We start from the raw sequence: 23,966 nt of genomic DNA, 5'->3' as shown, positions 1-23,966 counted from the left end.
TCTCTGGCTTGCAAGCACCATGCTCTCCTGAGTACGCATGTGCGCACACACTGGGTACGACAGATTAATTTACAAACCTGCGTGTTCAAAATTCCAGGGCCCAGCTGAGCACCTGGAAGGAGACACGATTGTTCCATCGGTCAGTGCTGGTCCCCACCTGTGCAATGCTTCCCCGTGCTGGAGACCAAACATTTAGACAATGCGTGGAGAGGACAGACCTGCACCAAGGTGAGGAGATGCCAGGGATCAGGCCTCTTAGGAGTGTGTGAAATAATAAAGGAGAAGACAGACGTCTGCTAGTGCATGGTTTTATTCCATTTTATTTGAGTTATGCTGCTGCAGTGTCTTTATATCAAAGGAGAAGTTAATGCCTGTAAGATAGGATTTCTGTTGTTCTAAATTGAGAACTCCTTTTATTCTGCTAATCCTTTCACCGTCTGCAGACTCTGCTCTTTTCAGGCACACAGTCCACTGCTTTATTTCCTGATCCTCTGTTCTGACTCTTGTACTTGGTCTGATTTCTCTACTTCCTTAACTTCTGACTTGTTCTCCTCTTCTCTTGCCAGTGTTGGGATATGTGGGCTGCATTTCATTAACACGGAGAGCAAACCTCAGCCTCTCGTGCCCGTCTTTATGCTGCAACGATAAGGCAGAAATATTGGGAAAAGCCTTCTCCTAGGGACTGGCATTTTCCTTGGGATACTCTCAAAGGAGTAATACTGAGCGAGCTCCAGCACGCTGCCACGCTGAAAGCAGCCTATGCAGTAGCAGGGCTGTGTGTCCACATGGGGATGACTACCAGCCACCTCTGCTGAGCTTCATACTGCACCTTCCCTTCCTGTCTTCTTCCCTGACATCAGGGACCTTGAGTAGGGTCTATGGCAGGGCAGTGCTGCCAGGTGAAGATGAGGGGGTCCCAACAGAGGTGTGGAACTGCCCTTTTTGGTGGTTATCACTGCATTGCCACTGCCAGCGGTGCAGGGGGTTGTGGGGAACAGGGGCTTGAACTACCCTCTTGACTGTGGGACTTCAGTACGTGAAGGAGCTACTGTGACCCTTGAAAGCAAAGCACACCTATGGCATTAGAGAAGGCTTCAACCCTTCTGCTAGTTTGCAAAGAGAAAATGAATGTGAAACCTACCTTGGTGCTGTGAGAGGGACATGGAGGAAACCCCTCTAATGTTCCTAAAATGCCTGGGTTGCCCTGGTAAGAAAGCGCAGCACTGCACATTGCTCTCTATAAATAGTGTAGTTTTATGTTGTATTAGCCCTTGTTATCTGTCCAAAATCTGTTTTCTGTGCTCTCTCAATATCCTGACTTGGAATTTCACCTGCAAACAGCAGAAATGTGTAATTAAATCCCGTGATGTAGAAACGGGCAGTTCCTAATGCCCTGCCCTGCATACACATGGGAGGAGGTCTTCTCTAGGACACCGTGTGACTGATTACTACCAGATAAATCTTGATTTTAAGGAAAGCAACTGATAGTGGAGCAAGGTCCCCCCGTAGTGGCTTAAGAGGCAGATGCCAGCCCATGCATGTTTGTCCCTTGGCTGAGAAATCCCACAAACGACAGCTGTGCCTCTGAGATGGCTCTCATAGCGCGCTCTGCACCTGCAAGGATTTTCAGTATTTATCAAGAAGAAAAGCAATTACAAAATGCTGCTGTAAAGCTCAGCAACTTAGCTTTAATAACAGCCAAAGAGTTCAGCTGTGTCAGTGAGTGCTGTGGGTCAGACAAGGACAGTACGACAGATCTAGCTTTTTTCTAGCCCAGACTCTTCAGCTGTACTCATGCCAATGGCAGGGACCCTTGCACCGTCTTTGAAGCATCGTTTGTTTCATGGAAAATGCAGTGGGTTTTACATTTTTTTTTTTTCTTTTTTTTTCTTCTCTTAGCTCTGTTCTTCTTGCTCATTGTGACTGAGCACAGTAAACAGGTCACTTGAACAATCTGGAAAATTTATCAGCAATTGCTGCCCACTTCCTGTCCATTCCTGAAAGCTGTCAGTTCCCATGGAAGTACCATAATTTGCCTAATGAGAAAGATGAAATAAAATGGCCATATGCAATTTCAAGAGTTACGCAGTAAACTAATACAAGTGCACAGACGGATCTTTTTTGTTAGACAAGTCTAGGCTCTAGCAGAAGAAACCAGCCTGGAAGCTGGCACTGTCTCTCTGACCCTCATCCTGCTCCCCAGCTGCTGTGGCACCTCCCTGTTTACCCTGCTAAACTGTAAATAAGGCCAAACTTAATTCCCACTCTTGCCTCTGATTTTCTCTCAAATTACTGAGTTTAATGCCTTCTGCTCTGACTCCACAGAGATGAACCCTGCAAAAGTACGCTCAGACTCAGGCCATTTGGGGGGTTTTTGGACCATACTTATGTAGCTTCTGCAAACCTGTGACATTATAACCTGGGATCCATTAAGAAGAGCACCTCTAAACTAGGAATCACTCGATCCTTAATCTCTGAAGGGGTGTAAAGTGAATTTAAGTATGTTAAACTTTTAAGGTAAAGCTTAGTCTTCAATATTGTCCTGAACAGTAAAGGGGTCAAATGTTGGAAGTGTCTTCCTGAATTGAAATTGCAGGCAATACATATTTAAAGCAAAGCAATACGAGAAGAGCAGTAACCAGCCATCCAAATACACCAACTATTGTGTTACAGCTCAGGTTACATTATTGGGAAGAAGGATGGATTAAGAATCTCCTATAAGCTCCACTGCCATTGCCTGGGATCTTACACAAATCTTATTTTGGATGCAGATGTAAACAAGACATGAGCTTTTTAGCAAAGTTTGCTGTTCTTGCAGGTTTCACAACTCCTTGGTTGGAAATCATTCTGGCTCTCAAGTCTACATTTTTCTGGTTGTAAATCTGTGTTAGCAAATTCTGGTGTATTTAGTTTTACCCCTATCAGCATGGGATCATTACATCTCTAAATGGCTTTGTCTCTGTTTTAGCAAAGAATACAAAGATAGGCTCGTATGTCCCTACGGTCAATGAACTGAGGTGGAATTTAAAAGAAAAAAAAGGTAATTGTTCTTCCTGGGGTGTGCACAACTATTGCACAATGATATTTGATTTAAAGGTTGCACATAATTTAAGTGCACTTTGGTAACTAGCTCAGCCTGAGTTTAAATGAGATTGACAAATACAGATCAGCTTGGTATACGCTTCTACAGGCATCACTTACAGTGCTGTGTTACTGTCCTCACGTATTTAGTGCTGACTGTATCTTGACTTTATTTTAAAATTTTAAATTTATTTAAATTAAAATTAAAATTTAAATACATTTAGATAGTTTTACCAACAAGAAATAGAAACTTATTGATTTAGAAAAGAAATGGCAGCTTTTCTTGAAGCTCTTAAATATCTATGATCTGGGAATTTAAAGAAAATGCCAAACCTGTTGTAATACGATCTCAAGAGTTAGCAATATTACAATATAACGTTCTTTTGAGCATAATAATCCTGTATTAGCAAATACCACAACCATCTCTTGAAATTAAGTATCTTCAGAATTAGTAGACTTCATGTGGCTCTCTGATGTCTTTTTATGTCAGATTTGTCTAAAGAGTTGACAAGCTGTACAAAAACTTCATCCAAAAAATGTCACTCCTTCCCTCTGGATGGAAAAACTTGTTTACAGAATGTTTTCAGTACACAGAAATAGGGAATTAGATTAGCTAATCCTGCAAAATACAGATCAACACAGACCTGAACACCCCTGCCATCGCAATGTATAGGACCCTGGTTGAAATGCACTTTCTGTTCTAGTTCCGCCACAGATCGGAGCTGTTTGATTTCTCTTGTTTTTCTTCTTTCCTAGTTTCCTAAAGTAACAGACCTCTGCTTGAAGTAGGTTCTTTATAAATCTCACATTACAGAATTTTTGTCATTGCTTTGGGGGTTTTTCATTTCTGGAGCTTTTGAGCAGCTAAATCTCAGCCGAGAAGTCCTCCGACTATCTCAGGCGGCCACAAAGGGAAATGTAGGGATTTCAATAGATAGTGTATTCAGAGACCTGTCTTCAGGTCCTGTGAGTTGGTGTCTGGAGGTGAATTTGCTCCTCTTGGCCTTTGTGTACCACTTGCCTTGTCTCTGAAATTGAGAGGACGATCCTTACCTGCCGCAAAGGGCAGCTGGGATGCTGGAGCAGCTCCTGGGGCCTGGTCGCGTTTGGTCAATGACAAGTGTTTTCATTATTACATTTGTGGTAAAAGGAGTGCATGAGACTGGCCCCCTATGACTTTAATTAACGAGAACAGATTACACTTGTTGCCATCACTCTCAGCTGTGCTGTGCAACCTGAACACAGTACAGTCCATTCTCATCCAACTTCACTGTGGTACAACTGCCAGCCTCGCTCAGGTCTGTGGGTAATAAACGATCAATGTGCTTTGTACCTAGCTCCTTTAATTTAATTTAGGGGCTGATCCTATGAGATGGTGAAGTCCTTTGCTCTCGTTGACTTCAGTAGGATTTGAGGGACTTGGGACCTGTTAAGAAAAGAGTCTCTAATCTTCCGTTGGGAAACTGAGCGGGTGAAGGGGAGCTATTCCTTCTGTACACACTCGTAATATCTACAGGATTTGGGTACCTTTTGTAATAGTCCGCTTAACTCTTAATACGTTGCTAGGGAACTGGCCGTGTCCACAACCAACAAACATGTAGACGTTGTGTCCTACTGGTCTCTGGCAAAGTTTACTGTAAGAAATGGCTTTACTGCAACAAGATCTACTAGCAGTACTACAAAAAAGTAGTTTGTCAGCTTTTTTTATAATTACAAATATTTGAATTCTATCATACAAATATAAATCCTTTCCAAGCTGAAGGCTAGGCATATGAGAAACCCACCCAGAATTAAATACTTCTTTCCCTTATTCTTTAAAATATTGATTCAGCTATTTTTTAATTTACTTGAGTCTAAGTACAGTGTTTGGAAGCTTAACAATCTTGGATACTTTCTGCTCTCTTGTACTAACTAATGCTATTACTATTTTCAAGACACTTATAAAAAGAGCTGATTATTTATGTTTCCAAAGTATATGGCTTTTCAGATTTTCAGACTGCATTTAAGAGTATCAGAAACAATGAAATTTTTGTGTTCATGGAGTCCTAGAATGCAGTTTCTGAAATGGTTTCATCTCCTTTTCACAGACATCAGAACTGCCTGCATTATTTTGAATTAGTGATAAAACAAGGCTTGAAACCCCAACTACCAAAGAAATAAGTCTGCTATCAAAACAGGACAAAATCTGGATAGAGGGAAAAAAAGTAATGGGGAAATGGAAATGAAATATAGTCTGAGATAACCTCCCTAAAAACGAGCAAGCAAACCCTGTTCTATTAAGCTCTCAGGAGAGCTGCTAAAGACCTCTGAAATAAGCCAGAGAAGGAACTCAATCCCTCATTTTTGTTCTTCTCAGTCCATTCCTTGCAAGTCCCTAAGAAAAACTGAGATCCCTTGGGTGTTTTGTATAAAAGGATGAATTTTTATTATATGAAAGCATACAGCTTAAAGCTGTAAGTCCTCATATTCCTTGTCAGTCATTACCTTCAGGTTTATGGAGAAGCACATATTGATCCTTTCCAAGGTATGGGTTGGCAGGGAGGCAAGGAACTACTCTTCCGGATTCATCAGCCTTCCTTGTGGGGCCTGAGCAGGAGCGATCTCGTAGCACAATACAGGACTATTAAAAACCCATAATATATGACGTACTAATTTTTTTTCCTCCTTGTCTCATGTTGATTGCACAATGTAACAGCGAAAAGATGGCAGACACTTAGGAACTGCAAGAGACTAGCCAACTCATTATGCTTTTTCTTGTCAGACCTGTAGCTTACCATGTCATGCACATGTATTCAAGTGCAGTGACCTTTTTGCAGAACTGCTTGTTACAGAGAAGGCGTTTCAGTATTCAGAGCTCAACTTCTGTCCTCCGCTGTCTGAATGCATCTCTATACTTGAAGAGAACAACTTTTTCTAGCTTGACTGCACATCCCTGTGTCATTGTCCGATTCAGAGGTAATATAGCATAATTAACACTGTCCAGCGTCACCGGTGAACCAGATGTTTTGTCATGGGCAGCCTTGTGACATTCATTGTCATAGGTCATATAATTTGTGCATTTTAGTTCTCTGACCCAGTGTATTCAACAGAATGAGATTCTTCCTTAACTTGATTTTCCCTGGCTTTTGTGACTCTAAATAAGGTCCTTATATTGTTCAAACATAGTTTTTGTGGTAAATTATATTGTTTGGCCTGATCTAGATTATGTGGCTTCGTGTAACTGATGAAAGAGCTATTGTTTTTCACAGCAGAAAAACTGACACTCATCCAGATCACTGACCTAATTCTTGGAGTCAGAAGTAACCTTTCTGAAGTCTTACAGATTTTTAATGCTATGCTTTACACCACTGATCTTGAAGCCCCATGCTTGAAGTGTGATTACAACAGTATTTAAGGATCAGATAAAAAATTTCAACTTAAAATCTTTCTGCATCTGAAAACTGTTTTTCCATAAGTTTTGGTACTATTCTAAAGAATGTGTTAAATGAATTGGAGCAATTCAGCCGTGGGAGTTATTCCATTACTCAACGATACAGAAATTCCTCAGGCTTAAACATCACCAGTATATTCTTCTCCACCTGTCTTTCTCTGGGATTCAGTGGAATTTGTGTCTATTGTCTGAAAGAGATGATGAACCGTGTCCAGGAGTAAGAATTTAATCAGCTCACCCTAACACTAGATTGGGCTATTCATTACCCTGAATTCCTAAAAACAAAATCTCCAAGTTCCTGAAGATGGGAACAATTTGTAGACAGGCACTCCTCTAACCTTGCTTTTCAGCCCTGACTTGCAGAGGCCAGTGCCAGAACATATCAGGAGAGTAAACTAATAATGCATAAAGAGACTTTGTGGAGGCTGGCATGTGAAGAAATGTATTTACCATTATACATGGCTTTCCTCTGCAGGAGAACAGGGCTTGTATATTCTCTATGCTTTCTCACTATACAGAGAGGGACACAGGCATTTAAGAAGGAATTAGGATGCTGAGATGTTCAGTCCATGCTAGATTGCTGGCTCCCTGCTCCTTGCCATGGAACATCTGCTAAAGAACTCTTTGGGAGACTTCTGGGGTTTTTCAGGACCAGCCGAAAAAACAACACTGTTAGGATGGTTTATATTTGGGGCACTTCAGTACTGACAAATGCCTTCTCAATATATCATGCTGCAATCACGATGACAAAAAAGTGTGGCAGCTAGTAGAAACTCCCCCCACAGCCCAACAAAAAACGGGGTCTTGAAAGGAAAAGTTTGGCACACAAAAAGCTCCAAACACAAAAAAGCTAAACCTCTACCAAACCATTTCTGTTTGTTGTGAGCCTGCCAAAGCAGAACAGACTTTCTCAACAGAAAAGGCTACATTATGCTAGAAGGAAATGAGCTGCAAGGCACAGGAAAAGGGAACACGAGTGGAGATTTATGGCACTACTGAAAGCAGGCACTGTACTGCCAGATCAGGAGTAAGACACTACCAAAGGATGCTACCTTTGTTTTTTCATCTGTCGAGGAAGAAGAACTCCTGTTGCAGGATATACAAACTACTGGCATCCATTGCAGAAAGGCCATCGCTTCAGCCTTCTGAGTCATTGAGTCCCCGTCAGAATTTTCTACTTTTTTAGAAGGTAAGAAGGAAAAAACACAACTAGCATAACCCACCCAAACTAAAACCGCCCAAACCAAAACCACCAGTCAATGAATACCTAACAGCTAATAACCTGGAAACAGAATTGTGTTACAAACATTGCAAGTTTTGCACAAGTATAACTGACTGTATAAAGTACAAATCGAGTGTTTCTGCAAAAGATCTTCATTATGCCCCACTGCTGTTCCTGATGATCATAAGGGAAGGACTTGTTAACGCTGACATTTTTTGCTTAGTTTTTCCACTGCTATTTTGGCTCTTGCTCTTGGTATTGTACATGAGGGACCTCACATGCTGAATTCTCCTGGACACACACTGCAGCAGAAAGGCACATCTGTGGACAAACAAAACTGTTTTCTACGTCCAAAAAGACTGAACTAAGAAAAATATAAAATGAAGGCTTTTTGCTTTTTTTTTTTTTTTTTTTCTTCCTGCCAGAAATTTTTAATTAGAACTCCTTTTTGCCTCCCTCTGTAAATTCAGTCTCAGAGGTAAGCTGCTAGCCCAAAGAAACTGCAGGATCTCCCTGGATTTTTACCAAGCTTAATTTGAACTTTGCCATGGTTTTCACTTGCGAGTGAAACTGCAGCTTGTTTGTAGCTCCCTAAACTCAAGAGAAAGGCTACCCTAAACAATTCTGATGGATAACTGTATGTTGGAACAGCCTCGATGAACACGAGAACATGGTATCACCCCTAAAACACATCATGCCATAAATGTAAGTTTTGAATGGCATCCCTAGGTTTCTTTCTTTCAAAATGTTGGGTCTGATCTTTCTCAGTAGTATGTGTCTCTTGTTCATACTGGGTGTCATACTAAATTACAGACACCTAGCAGCTTTAATGTACATATGGAAGCTGGACATGTCATTTTCAGTAGTTTTGAATCTGAGCCTAAGCCTCTGGACTGTATGGAAAAAAAAACTCCTTCACAAATGCCTCAAAAGTGTCTTTGTGTCTTCTTGCTAGTAAGAAAGATGTGACATTTTTCTTGAACAAAAATGGACTGCTGCCTTTATTTAACCATAATTTGCATTTATAAGAGGACAAGATGTTGAATTACATTTCTGTATAGTCCAGAGCTAGATCCTGAATTATTGCCCTGAAAAAAAAAATTCAGTCATATATGTGCAAATACTTTGTGTGTTCCGTCAGCAAGTGCCATGGGGAACGGAATGCTCAAAATATTAGTTAGCAAGGTGTGTAACAGAGATAAGGAAGATTCTTTCTTTTTAGAAACTTTTTTTTTTGAGAGAGAGAACCACTGAAGTAATCTGTATTACTCTCACAAGTCAGCGAACAAAAGTGTGTCCTGAAACTTCAGCTAGCTATAAAAGTGAAATGCTCTCACACAGATTCAGAGAGGGAGAAGATTCTTGCTGCAACATCATCGCTTTCCTGTGTAGGATCACAGAAATCAGAAGAGAACACCTAGATATGTGGGTGTTTTTCTTCTGTCTTTCTCACATATCTTTCTGCTGCAGTCCTGTAACTTGGGTTTTACTCCAATGCAGTCATTGGGCCAGACTAGGAATGATCTCCTAATGATTTGTGTGTTACTTGATAAAGAGATGGATCTGGTGGGTGCCAGTGGATTCAGTGACCAATAACCAGACTCCTTAAGCAATGGTGGCATATGAAACATGACTGGAGAGGATTCATCAAGCAGCTGGCATTAATACCTATCCATTTCACTTAAGTTCTTTTATGTTAAGAAAAAGATGAATATGAAGGTTATTCCCAGTTCCGTGCGTTCTCCTCCCCAGTGTTAAGCTAGCAGCTTGCTGAATCCTGTACTAGGTTTTTGTCTAGAAAGACTGACTCTTGGATTTGGGTCATGTTAGAATGGCAGGAGACATAGCAGCAAGGAGAGAGCGAATCGACATGCAGGAAGGCTGATAAATAGTTTTCTGTTAATGGCAAGGAGGAAAAATCACATCCAGTGCAATTATACCTCTGAACTTGGTGTTATCTCGGAGCACTGCCCTTGGAAGTGATATTTATGCAAAAGAAAATTTCCTTGTAGATGCATATGCAATTATTAGTAAATAAGTACAATGCCAGGCAGGTATAATGACAACTACGGAAACTTACTTGGTCGTTCCCTTGATGGATTATCATTACATGCACAGTAACTCACACTGCCTGCTAGGACAACCCTGACGTAAGGAAGCATTTCCAATGTAAGGGGGCTTTTCAGCCTGTACACATTCTGCTAAGAACATCCATAGGGCGGCTGACTGACATCAGCTATAGAAGAAAGTGAGTGTGTGCTGTTTTCTGGGTGACATGAAGAGATAAATTCCAGAAAGCTACTTCCAGAAGTAGCAATAACTGAACATATTGCTCACTGGCCAGCTGAATATGGTTCTGATATTATCATTGGACTTGAATTGGGAACTAATTTATAAGGGATCTTATACCAAGCTTGTGTGTGAGTGTAGAATAAGTACTGCAAGCATTTTTTAAGCAACACTGAGTTAGTTGGTGCAGATAACTTGACCGCTTGTGCTCAGCAAAACAAGGAGATGTATTTATTTTTAGCTGACATATTTTATTGTGGCTCAATTTGTAGGTCTTCTAATGGGTCTTATATAGCCTGACATAAATCATTCATGTGTATACAACAGACTTCACCATAACATGAGTATGACCCTATGGCTACTTTCACGCAGCTTTACAAGCCACACAAACACATGTTTGAAGAGATCTTTAACTGTTTGTTTTATATAAAACTGCTTGATCTGTATTAAAATGTCAAACATCTCTTGTTAAATCTTATACATGCAATTTGTGTATACAGTTAAATGTATATTACTAATGTAAGAATGGTGAATTTTGTTATTCAGACCAAAAGAACCAAGCTGGTATCAGACGTTAATCAGGCTGCTGTTTCTAATTCTTGTACTTCTCTAAAGAACAGTGGAATGTAGTAGAAACTACAGAGCCAAGTCATGGAGATTCTTACTTTAGTTTTTCATCCGCACAGACAAAACTTTCACTGAAGGCACTGAATAAGAGTTTCCCCGTATAGCTCATATGCCTCTGCTCACAGAAAAGATACATGTGCAATGATCTTAATTACACATACAGCTCTACAAATGAGGTACAAAGACAGCTATGTAGAAAGTGAATAAAATAACTGTTGAATTAAGTACAGCATAGATTTCTGTGTTTACTAAATAAATACTAATTTGGTTTTCAAGCAATTATATAGTATCTGTAAGATCTTATCTAGTAGATAACAAAGCACATAACTTAGTACTTTTTAAGTGTATCACTTTATCTGAGTATTGGCAAACTTAATTTGCAGTGTAATTGAGTACATTAGAAGATTATTAATAGCTGGAGCCTGTGAGAGATTTGTTTTCACTGTACATGACCATGTTTGAGACAGAGCAGTTTGGGTACTCCTACAGCAAGTCTCGGGCACTTTCCAAAATTCTGCAGCAGAGATGAATTGCCAGAAGGATGCGGTTGGCCTTCTGGGCCGCACGGGCACATTGCTGGCTCATGTTGAGCTTCTCGTCCACCAGCACTCTCAAGTCCTTCTCCTCAGGGCTGCTCTCAATCCATTCCCCGCCCAGCCTGTATTTGTGCCTGGGATTGCCATGACCCAGGTGCAGGACCTTGCACTTGGCCTGGTTGAACTTCATGAGGTTGGCACGGGCCCACCTCTCCAGCCTGTCAAGGTCCCTCTGGATGGCATCCCTCCCTTCCAGCGTGTCGATGACACCACATAGCTTGGTGTCATTGGCAAACTTGCGCTCTATCCCATGTCGCCAACAAAGATGTTGAACAGGGCCGGGCCCAACACAGACCCCTGAGGGACGCCACTCGTGACCGGTCTCCACTTGGACACCGAGCCGTTGACCACCACTCTTGGTGGTCCTCTTCCTAATATCCAATCTAAACCTCCCCTAACACAGCTGGAGGCCATTTCCTCTTGTCCTAGATATGAGAGGCATTCTCTTGGCTGACATTAAGAGTCCTGGTCTGTCATCAGTTCAAAAGGCTATGACACTGACTGCACCCATTTTTTCCCCACAGTCAGCGATTTGGAAAGAAGTGTTTCCCCTATGTTAAATTTTATCATACACAAAATTTGTGAGCTAACTGGTTGCCTAATACCAATTCAGATCATGTAGCTTAGTTTTTTGCTGAAAGAGTCTGAAATACGATTTCTCTTGTTTAACTCAAATAACGGCTTGTAAGCTGATTTGGTATCACTTACAGCGTCTTCTAATGGTAGGGGGTAGTGTTTTATGTAGTGACATCTAAAAAGCCATTCTATACTGTTACTGTATATCACTTTGTTACTGAAGACTTTGTGATACATGATGTAATTTCACACACTTGCACACAAACAAACCAAGCCCAGAAATTTGATCCTAGGATTGTTCTTCAAACTTCTTTTATCAAAATATGGGAAAATCTGCTGCAGAATTTTTAGGCTTTATTTAGCAATGCCGATAACCTTCTCTAATATTTAAACTGCTTGACAGTACTAGAATTTATCATAAATGTCAATATTTTTCCCTACTCAAATGTCTTTGATTAGATGAGAGGCTGCTTCACAAGATTCATTTTGTACAGGAGTTATATACGTGTTGCAAATGAGTCAAGTTGATGAAAGGCTGACAGGGAAGAGATCTAAAAGAGCAGCATAGCAGTCTTGAGATACAATTACCTACTACCAGGAGTAACAAGTAGCATAGATGCCATAAATGCTCCCTATGGCCAGCAGCAACTTGGCGATACCCAACCCTGGAAGTGCCTTACCTGCAGGTGACCTGGTGCACTGCACTGTGCCTTGCTGAGTACCCACAAGTACCCCACTCTTACAGAAGGTCATCTGTGCTCCACTGAGCTTCCAAAACTAGATTGTCCCACATAAATATGCCCAGAGATTCAATGTAAGGTCTTTCTGTATACCTAGAATGCATCTTCCCACAAACTGCAGTTACAGCTGCCCATTAGATTTTAGCATTTCACTATAGGAACGGAAAGAAATATTTATGTAATAGCCTCATCCACAATGCAAGAGATCCTGTTCAATGGCATTAAAATTTCTTTTTTTTTTTTTTTGCAAGACTCTATTCACCTAAATACGGAGCAGAAAGGTATAGAGGGCTAGGCTAAGAGCATAAAATTGCAATAGGATAGTATGATAGCCTGTAGAAGTACGCAGTAAAGTCCTCTTCCTCAAGCTTGGGGACATCAGTCACACAGACAAAACGGTGTGTTCCAGGCGATTCTGCTACCGCATAGCATATTCCTGCAGACGTGGCATCTCCTGTCATGCCCACTGCCATCTCCCTGTGCTGCCACGGACCTTGCCCCAGCTGTCACTGCAAGTCTTTCCAACAGCTCATGGTGGACATGGCAATGGCTGGGTCTTCCCATGGGGTTTTGAGGCTTGCTGTGTTTGTGCAGGCTGCTTGTATTCAGCTGGGAAACCGCTCCTGCCCCAGGCTTGCCCCTGCTTCTCTAGCCCAAATAACACGGTGCCAGAGCGTGCCAAGGGAAGGTCCTGAGCTCAGCCTGTCCCGTTTCCTCAGTTTAGCCTCTCTTGTGGGAGAAGTGTGAGAAGCAGGCTCAGCCCTGCAGGCTGGCAGCTCTGAAACACAAACCAGAAGGTTTGTCGGAAAGGGCACCGACGGGCAGTGGCTTTGCCAGCCATCAGCGGGCGCGGGACACGGGAGAGCGCATCGCTGCCGATGGCCATGCTGCCAACTCCCGCACTGCCGCCGCGGGTCCTGGGATATTCATTGGCTTTCCGAAAGGCTAAGCTGCCACCTTCGTTTCTGAAGAACCCTAATCTCAAATAAAAGAAGCAACTTTTGTTTTAGCCTTAGAAACAAGACCTGCATAAGCCTCAACGGCTCAAAAGGCCACGGGAAAAACACTTCAGGAAATCTCACGGTTTTGCGGTCAGCTGAACGGCTGGGGCAGAGGGGCTTTGCTCCTGTTCTGGTGGTCTCTCAAGAAGGACCGTACCCTATGAGCATAACGAAATGCCGTCCTGACAGCCCCTCTCTCCCTCCCGACTGACAGCCGCGCTGTCCCACGCAACATCTCCCGGTAACCTTCCCGGTACCGGTGAGAGGTGGAGAGCCGGCGGCGCGGCACACCTGCCCGCGGCCGGCGCCGAGCCCCCGCCCCAGCGCGGGGCTCAGCCGAGCGGGACGGGCCCTTACCGATGATGATGGCACAGGCGCTGACCAGCCCGATCTCCTTCTTCAGCGCCACCCGCTCGGGGCCGCCGGGCGCGCCGCGCTGCTCCCCGCCGGCCATCGCTCCCCGCGCCGCTCTGCCCCGCTGCCGCCGCCGCCGCGCGCATGCGCCGCTGCCCTCCCGCCTGCTGAGGGGGGCGCGCGGCGGCGGCGGGAAGGTGCGGGGTCTGCCGCCGCCTCCCTGAGGCGAGGCACCTGGCGGGGAGCGCGCGGGGGGGCCCGGCCCGCCAAGGCCCCTCGCAGGGTGACAGTGGCCGGGAGGGCTGCGCGTGCTGGGCGCCACGGCCATCTCGGAGAAACCTGCAAAGGTGTCCCCCGAGGAGCAGGGGGAGGCAACCGCAGTGACACCGAATTTAGCGTGCTTTGGTAAGTGCCAAAGGAGTGATTTGGTCACTCGGTGTGTCAGGCAGCAGGGTCTGCCCCAAGGCCCGGGGAGCCCGATGTGCCCGCAGCTCATTTTGGATGGCTTTTGTCATAAACCAACCTAACTCCGAGTAGGGCTCGCTTTCACGATGCTGTTTCCACATAAATCTTCTCACTGGTAATCTACGTGCTGTTGTGCTTTATTAGTTGAAGTACTGCAATAATTTAAAGGGAAAAAAAACCAATTATCACATGTAATCAAGTGTATGGCCGAGAAAGCATAGTTGAAACCGACAGGGCAATGCCCAGGCGCTGACTGCTTTGTTTTTGCCTTTACTTTTCCTGTTAGTTTCTTCTCTCCTTCTTCCCACTTTGTTTCCAGCCTCTCTGAAAGGACCTAAGGCCCCCCCGCCCCGCCCGAGTGTGCACCAGCTCCCCGTGCACTTGCTGGTGCTGAGGAGCCTGCAGCTTGAGGGCATCCCCCCACCAACCCTCCTGCCCCAGGTGCCTTGCTGGGCAGGCAGCGAGGCTGTTGATAAGCTGCAGCTGGAGGTATCTTCACAAGCTTAAGGAAATAATAAGTGTGTCCTTTCCTCACACAGGAGGATGGAGCATAAATGTTGGGATACCTCATTGGAGCAAGAGCATAGGAATACCACAGTAAATATAAGGAAATAATGCTATATTGCTCTGTGAACAAATTGCCTTTGTAAGAGTGTTGAGGTGTGATGTCTCTGCTGCCCTCAGATTAGATCACAAAGTTAAATTGTAGCTTGAGAACCTAGGCTCTTCCCTCAAGCTGTAACAGCAAAGGGTTTATTGATGGAAATCCCTGGTTCTTTCCTTGTTTATAAGTCAAGATTAACACCTTCATGAGAGCTGTTCTGTGTTCAAAGAGGATTCCCCCACGTGGATGACCTATTCTGAAAATGCATAGGTTGGAAAATTTTCATAAGATTATGTGGTATATGGGAGGTGTGGAAGTGAGATAGTGTGCCTCAGTGGGGCAACCAGCACAGTGATGGAAATTGGAGCTGGTGGGTGGTATCAGTGGGAGAAGGAAGGTCCTTCACCTCAGTGAAGGAAGGTGGGAAGTTTCTGTGGTGATGTCAGTCTGATTTTGTTTGACTTTAGAATGAAAAGTATGACCTGAAAACCAGTGGGTTGTTTGAGGAAATCAGTGGACTATTCTTACAAAGCCGATAATCGTAAGTGATTTTCCTTTATAAAGTTACTTTGTACTGCTGCTGTTATAGAAAGGCTTGTTGATTTTTAGAGGCTGGGACTTGTTTCCTAAATTGATCTATCACTATGTGGAATTGTTGTTTCTAAACTGACTGCCTCAATAACTACTTCTAAAATGTTGTTTTATTTAATTGCTATGTACTTTTTATAAGGAGGCATTTTACAAGAAGAATTACTTTCTGCATTATGTAAATAATACTCATTCTCATTTTAAAGACAGGGAAATGCAAAGACTAGAAATGAAGTTCAGATATTTAAAAGTAACCTGATGTTTTAGGTATTTCTTCTAGGTGGTTGAAATGATGGCTTCAGAGCTATGTTTTCCACTGGTAGCAATTCAAGTAATTTCTAGTACCTCTGAAAGTCTCTATGTGCTAGTCTTATATGGACACTATGATTTATTCTGTGAAAGTTGTATATGACAGTCTATTTCTTTTGTAAAAGCTAAAAAAAATAGATTGAACTTTATCAAAAATGTACAAAAATCAACAAATATGGGAAAGAATGGTGTTGATAACTAAGTTACTAACTGTATTTCTGAGTTCTAAAAGCTTAATGAAGTTTAGGATCAATTAACTTTTACAAAACAACCACAGAATGTTAAATGAATGACCACTTAGAAGGGTAACATGCCACTTGGTTTCTTTTGTTGTGGTAGAAATGTTGTTTTGTTATGAAATATGTGTATAATCTTTGTGGTATTGTGTGGAAGATAAAAATCCCAGTCAGCCCTCTTAGACTGATTAGCAAGGAACAGTGCATGCTGGCTGTGGGATGATTAAAACGAATACTAGAATTCAATCAACTGTAATAATAATCTTAAACTCAGCTATGCAGTAGCTGCAGGATTTTATTTTATTTATTTATTTTTTTCAAATGTTCTGGTTAGTTTAGGGAGCTTTGCTAGAGAAAACAGTAAGTATTCATACACCTGTGTGCTCTGCCTGCTGATATATATATTTGGGTCTGTGATTGTTCCTCCTTGCTGAAAGCCACACGGCACAACTGGGTGACTTTACCATTATGTTTTCAAGTATTTTACTAGTAATAAGAAAGGAAAAACCTAGCAGAAGAGCACGAGAAAACTCTCCTTAGGAGAGGTAGCCAAGAAACCATTAAAACTGAGAAAAGCAAGGAACCTTAAGAGCATTCTGTCTTCCTATCCAATTTCACATTTGGGTGCATTTTGAACAAGGCTGAAAGAACAGAGCTGGCACAGGAGAACCGTGAGGTGAAATCTCAGCTTCGTCCCAATAAAGCGTTTTGTAGCAGAAACATTCGTGAACTGGCACATCTGACTGTGCTCTGCAAAGCCAGGATGTTATCTATTACACCTTACAGTTTCAGCACCAGGTCCTGCTTTGTGAGTTTCATCCTTGAGCAGCATCCATGCTCTCGCCTTTTTGTGAGGCTGTTCCCAGTAGGAATGGGCAGCATGTGCTCCCTGGGCCATAATGGAGGCCTCCAACAGGGGAGATGTAAGATCCAAGTAAGGATCTTACAAATGTCCATTTGAAGAGACCTGTATCCTTGCCCTGGGAGATAAAGATAAAGGTATATGATTGCCTTTTTCTCAAAATGCATAGCGTTATTTTGGTAGGTGCTTATTTGTGGTATCTCTGCCAGAATGTTCTTCCTAGTGCAGATGATTAAGCTTGTAAGCAGTTTAACCTAGTTACCAGGTAGTGTGAGTAATAAACAGGGTGAGCAAATGGGATTGGGTACAGCTGTGTTGGTGATGGAGGAGGATGGTGGCTGTGCAGCAGCAGTGCAGTCTCTCCCTGCCACATGAGACTGAGTACATGTACGGGATAACGGTTATGGGCGAGGGGATACAGCCAGAAAACCTGTGCTGGTAACTTAGTTTAGGATTGTGGTCCTGGACTCCTGTAGAGTCTTTCATTTTTCTCATTTGTCCTTGGAAAAAGGATAAATTCTTTACCAAAATCCATATAAAGAACATTGATTTACTGATTCTTTTCCTGACTGTGTGCATAATAGATGACCTCCCTTTTCAAAGTTTTAGGTGTTTTATTATTGCTGAAGGAATAAGCAGGTGGCTGTTTGCAATATGAGCTTTCGATAAGCCTACATCCATAGCAAAACACAGTAGTGTAAAACAGCAATGGGCCAGAAACCTGTTGGAAAAGACAGCAGTGACAAAGGTTGCCCACATTAACTGCCAAAAAATGCTGCTTTTTTTTTTTTTTTTCTTCCTCTGAGTGCCTGCTCACTTGACTGTGGTTTGTTTTTTTTTTTGCGTGAGGGTGAAGAGAGGACTTTTCTCTTTTTGTGGTAGTGTTGGCTGCTTATTTAGGTTGTATATTCTGTCCTATTGTTAATATAGTTCCAAAATGAGCAAGTCAGGGGGCATGTACGTTCTAATTAGTAGTTATCTGAGACAACTCTCAGAGCAAAGACTTCTTTTGAATTGTTTTGGATCTGAACGTACTGTATCTACTTGAATGACGAAATGTTAGTAAGCAAAAAAGCCAAAGTTCTTTGTAGGAAGGCAATTGCTGCATAGCAACTGCACAGAGAGGATGCAATGAAGCTTGCATGTGTTCTCTTTTGTTGCTATTTTTGTCCTCATTTTCTCCATGTTCTGAAACGTACAGAAATTACTGAAGTTGTTGGAACTAGTTATTTCATTCATTCTTACTTATGCTCTAAGAAAAAAAAAAGATAAGCAAACAATGCAGTTTTGTATTTTGGGAAGAAATAATAAACGAAACTTAATATGCCATTTACAAAGGAATGCTGTGACTGAGTTTTCAAATGAATATTGTCTTTAATGTATGTGAAGTGTATTGGAAGAGAGCAAGGTAGAAAAAATATAAAAACTCTCTGTTATAGTAGATACTCTTTCAATTCTCACTCCATTTTCGTATCCATCTAAACAAATTTCTATTGTCTTAAGAGAGAACCTACAAAAGCAAAACATACCATAGTTGCTAAAACATGAATCAACTTTTGAATTTAATGGGGTCACCAAAAACAACAGCTGGGAAATAGTTACTTGGATGGATAAACTGTCTTGTAGTCTATCTTTAAATAGAACAGCGGGCTGACTGGTTTAGCAAAAGGAAATTTGGGGAATAATGGGATTGTAAAGTGACTCTTAATTGCTAATAAACTTGAGAGTAAGGTTTGCCGTGTTGAACAGTGTCTGTGGAAAGTTTGTTACGTCTATACAAAATATGGGAGGCTCTGGTCTGAACTGCCCTTGTGGATGTGCCCTGTGCCAAGCCTATGTTAGAGGGATTTGGCCGGTCCCACAGCTCCGGCTGACTTGAGACTGCAGGGTCCCACTGCAATAGGATTGTTATTACTCTGTGTTTTGTTGCCTTTCTGTACAAGGACAGAAGCTTGCAGGGCATTAGTATTAAGAGCAAGCATACATGCAAGAAGGCAGCCCATCAGTGGGAGGGAACCATATGAAGCCTTTCCACCGTAATGTTAATGAGTCCCAACAGGCAACCCTAAATGTAGCCAAGTGCAGGAGGATCAGTTACTTGTTGAAAGCATCCCATTCTCCATCACCTTGCTTTATCATGTTCTGTCTCTATATGATAAAGGTGGGAAAAATGGTGTTCTTTGTATTTCTAGTAGCCTGACATAGTACCTCTGCTTTCAGGAAGCTGTAGTAGAGCAAGCTGCATTAGTGTGTGTGACTCTCCAGTACCTGAACAAAAAAATGAGGGAAAAGGGAAAGCAGAATTATTTTCCTCTAGTCCAATGAAGGAGGAAATTGTACAGAGTGGCTTTTTTGGGGGGTAGCTACTCTTCTCTGCAATAATGGCAACAGGAAAGAGCTGCCTCCAAGTGTGCAACAGTTCTGGAATGGGTCAAAGAGGCTAAGTAGGTCATGCAAACTAGCTAAACATCTGAACCAGGTAAAAGTAATTCCTATGATTAAATATAATCCTAATAATTTGTTGCTTGTGTTTCTGTCATCTTCCTTGATTATTACAAATTTCATTCATATCAAATAGTATTTATAAACAGTGTCCTTTTATGTTTGTACCTTGCCAAATGGTAATGTGAGAGCTGAATAACCAGAATGTGTGAGCCAGCAATAGGTACGAAGATCCTTCATTCTATCCACTGCCTTGCCCTAGCAAAGCACGACTCTCCAGGATGATTGAAATGCAGTGTGCCACAGGATAAGTGGAGTTCTTCTTCACTGATCCATAAGGGTTAGTGCAGGGACTGGCAATGCAGGGCTAAACACGGCAATCCAGCAACCAACAAAAAATGTCCTGTGGCATGCAGTAAGGCAGTGGGAAGTCTGTGTTTATAATAAAATATTCAGCTGCCTCTCCCTCTTCTTTCAAGTTTTTGGGTAGACCCCCTTTCATCTCTGTAAGGGGTAAAAATGTAACCAAGAGCTGGAGTTAGCAAATACATGATCTTCAGGCTTGCAGCGGTGGCTTCTGAGTGGGCTGAGCTCTAAGACTATGTTCCAGGCTGGCTGAATGGGGACCTGGATGAGATAGTTGAAAAGGAGGCTGAGAATCAGGTCTTCTGCAAAACTCTCTGATCTGGGTTATTTCTGAAATGAAATATATCTTTACAATTCTGTAATGTATTGCATTAGTTGAGCATTGGGAAGAGCCTTAGCAGATAGGGCTGACTGATGCCACTTTTTCGTGGTCCTCTGCAAGATCTGGGAACTTTAATCCCGTGATTTAGGAAGCTCAGGAGATTCTTCAGGCAGTATCACTGTGTTTTGAGCCCCTCTAGGAGTAATGTGAATCTTGTACACAGCACAGACTTGCCTAGTGTTAGTAACTCCCTCCATAGCCTCTGTAAAGGGCAGTATTTTGGTGATGTACAGAAAAGTCAGGGCCAGATACTTCACTGTACTTACAGCTCCCTTTGAGCAGCAGGCTTTTATCCATAGATTCTGGTGACCAGAATGTTTGCTATATTTTAGGTCAATTGTTCAGGTATGAACTGTTGGACACTTAGATATCTGTGTAAAAACTCTAAGTTTCCACTTATATGAAGTGGGCCATTTTATGTTCAAACTGTAACACCCCTTCAGAGATATTTCGTGACAGCTCATAAGTAGATGAGTGTAAGTAGGTTATGTAAAGAGCTATTTGTAGGTTGTTGATGAATGAGGTTTCTAGAGCCAGGGTTATTGAAAGAACCTAGTTTCAGTTAAGCACTGGTACAATTTCTGTGTTACCAGAGTATACTGAAATGCAGTGGTGAAAGGGACCTGAAAAGGTGATAAATTTTGGAACAATCATTTGGTTTATGATTTTTTTTTTTTTAAGATCTCTGACAACACTCAATATTTCACCACTATAACAACTAAAAAGCTTTTATTAAATCACAAAGCTAGGTTTTCTTTGTTGTGATTAACATGATTCTATCTCTTTTTTTTCCGCAGTGATCACTGGGAAACTGTCTCTTATTTTTTCTATGCTATGCTTTGATTTATTAGTTTGCTAGAACACTTATTTTAGTCTCCTCTTTTATAGATTGCAAACACCAGTAACTTCTTAATTTTTTTTTTGTCCAAGAACATACTTTCTAAACCCTATTCTTATTGCTGTCATCAAGACTGGCTTCAATTTCTGAAGATGGTGTCTTAAGTTGGAGATATTATAGAAGCTTATGCATCACAACTACTAACTGGATTGGAATAGTCACCTCCATTTCTTACAAGTGACATTTCGCCCATATTTGGGCTTTTGTGTGTGTGTGTGACACGGTTGCACTGTTGACTTAGGCTTTTAGCTTGAGGTTCACCATAACCCATTTCACATCTTTTCTAGAAGGAAAAGTACCACCAGGTCCTTTTCCCTCTGCATTACTACCTACCTCGTCCTTCCCTATTCTGCATCTGTGTGCTATATCCCTTCTTTCTTCTTGCACCACTTGCACAGCATCCTGACTTTACGCCATTTCACCAGTCAGCTGAGATAATCCTGAATTTTGCTCCTCACTTCTGCATTTGCAATTGCTCTCAGCTTGGTCCACTCATTAATTCTTAGTCTCTATTTGGCCACTCGAATAATACCAGTCCCTGCATAGATTCCAGGAGACCCGCCTTGAACTTTCCTTCTGGTTTGTTAGTGCGTTGTGAAATAGTTACCTCAAGAGGGATAGGGATATATATATATATTAAAAAAACAAAACAAAACAAAAAACCAAAACAGTACACAGGTAACATGACAATTGTCACTTGGCTCTTATTTCATATTATCTTGCTTATGAACATGACACGTTGGGTAGAGTTAAAAGCTCTAGTTTAAAGGTAATTAGTTCGTATCACCACTTCCCCTTTATCTACCGAAACAAGTTCCCTGTCGGACACGAAAACCACGGCTCGATCATCCTCCCTCTTTTCTGTGAACTCGTCATCCTCTGAGAAGCCCGGTAGATGGCACTCTGGATCTGTAACTCAGTATTTTAAAGTAAAACTGATCACAATTGCCTTCTGTGCTGGTTATTTTAAGTACTTGTTTCTCAAAGTTTAGCATCTAAGCTTAAGATTAAAATTATTGTAGTAGTAAAAGTCTTGTTGAAGTGGCTTTGGGTTCATGTTGTCATTAAAAAAATTGATAATCCTTCAGTGTTTATTTACGAAGCACAGTTTTTATAGCATGCCATCAAGGGAGTGAGCCATCTTTGTAAAGGCAGCTGGAACACGTTCCAATGTTGGCTGTGTGGTACATTTGTGTATCCATGCCTGATGCATGAAGAAACAAAATGGGAAGAAAAGAGGACTGGGGATCGTTCTGCTGTGTGCTCTCCCAGTCTGAGTATGGCCCAGTTGTAATTTAGATGAAGGGATGGAGGTTGTTCTCCAGTCAGGCCAACTGTCATCACCGTGATCCATAGGTCATAGAAAAAGTATAGTCTATTTTAAAGACTTCAAGTAACATTAGTTCTGCTCATGGCGTTAGCTCTGGAATTCTGATTGTGTTTAAATTGCCTAAAACCATACCTACTGGTTCATTTTGATAGCATCATGTGGCTGCATTTGGGATCTGCTGGCTGGCCTCTTGCTGAGTGCTCTGGAGGCTCCTGCAATGGTCTGGGGAGTGGAGGCTGGACTCTGCTTTATCCAGGGGCCCAAGGCATGGCTGTGTCAGCGTGCTATGGGCCTGCACTCCAGATGCTGGCGCAGAGCAGCTCTCTACTTGTAGTGGGTAAGTCAGCTGCCAGAGGAAATCTCCAGGCTGCTGGTCCAAAGATTTGCCTTTGAGACGTAATGGAGCAGACTGCTGCCTCCTGCCTTATTGAATACTGTCTTCCTGATAATTGATTGTGTCAAGGCAACGTCAATGTGTTTAACCTAACTTGTCTTGGCTTTGCCTTCAAAGGAATTAATGCCAGTTAGCTCCATTCATCCAGAGTTTTGGAGCTCCCTCTCAACTCTTCCTGACCTGTAAGAACTCCTCAGTCTTCCAGGACAAAATAAAACAAGTTAGCTGAGCCACCTGGCAGTGATTTGAACCAACTTGTTTGACTTTGCCCTAGAACTGCGTAGAAGTGCTTACACAGCCAGTTACTGGGTCTCAGTTGGAAAGTGTTAACTAACAGCTGAGAAACAGAAAGGAATAGCTTTCTAAACGGCCTGTGAACCGTATGCCCGGAGTGAGAGGCTTTATGTCGGCCTTTTGGCTTTCCCTGGAAGAGACAAGGTGTGCTCCTATGGCCTGTTCCAATGGAGAAGTGCTAAAGGAACCTGTTATGTATCAGGTGTTAGTGTATTTTCCTGCAAAGGTGCGTTCCCTGCCTGTGCAGCACAGATGGGATTGCTGTTCCTGAAGGCGTCCAACAGAGCCACCCAATGTGCTTCGCAGGGGTGCTGCAAGTAGCTTGGGGTGGAGACTCCATTGCAGAACCTTATTTTGTTGTGTACTTCAGAGAATGGGGAAGCCAGCTTGGCACACTAGGTTGTCTAATGATCTTTGAATTACAAAAAGGCTTTTTTTTTTTGCTTTTTTTTTTTTTTTTCCTCCCTTTCCTGTTAGTCAGCTGGCATATCTGTTGTATTATGGAATAGTAAGGAAATGATAACACTTCTTATCCATACAATATTATAATTTTTGAGAATAACAAAGTTGGAACATGCATCGTGCTCTTCACTTGATGTATTGGTCAATATTTGCACAGAGAACCGCAAATAAAATAGATTATCCTGTTATCCAGGAGCTCACCTATGTGCAAGATGAACAGCTGTCTTACAGACAGAAATGTATATTTAGTTTAAGTGCATTGTGCTTAGAGTTCATACACATCCCCTCCAGTATTTATGTATTAAAAGAGTTGACAGAAACTACACTGTAAACCCGCTGGAGTAATTTTTATTAAATAATTTTCTCTGGTAAACAGGGAAAACAGAGCTGCAAGGAGGTTAAAATTTGGGCTTGGCTT

At 42.1% G+C, this 23,966-nt stretch overlaps 1 protein-coding gene across 1 annotated transcript in view; it reads right to left on the bottom strand.

The window, feature by feature from the left end:
* The window catches only part of SLC7A10 (solute carrier family 7 member 10), a 38,611-nt gene extending 24,571 nt beyond the window's left edge, over window positions 1-14,040 (bottom strand). The window contains exon 1 of the mRNA XM_086757883.1: window positions 13,920-14,040. Coding sequence (XP_086614009.1) covers window positions 13,920-14,016 — 97 coding nt within the window. The 5' untranslated portion in view covers window positions 14,017-14,040. The remainder of the gene's footprint in view (window positions 1-13,919) is intronic.
* Between the last annotated feature and the right edge of the window lie 9,926 nt (window positions 14,041-23,966).

This window comes from Chlamydotis macqueenii, chromosome 13, assembly GCF_036417535.1.
Source record: "Chlamydotis macqueenii isolate bChlMac1 chromosome 13, bChlMac1.mat, whole genome shotgun sequence".
Lineage (NCBI taxonomy): Eukaryota > Metazoa > Chordata > Aves > Otidiformes > Otididae > Chlamydotis > Chlamydotis macqueenii.
This window is presented reverse-complemented; position numbering and strand designations above follow the sequence as displayed.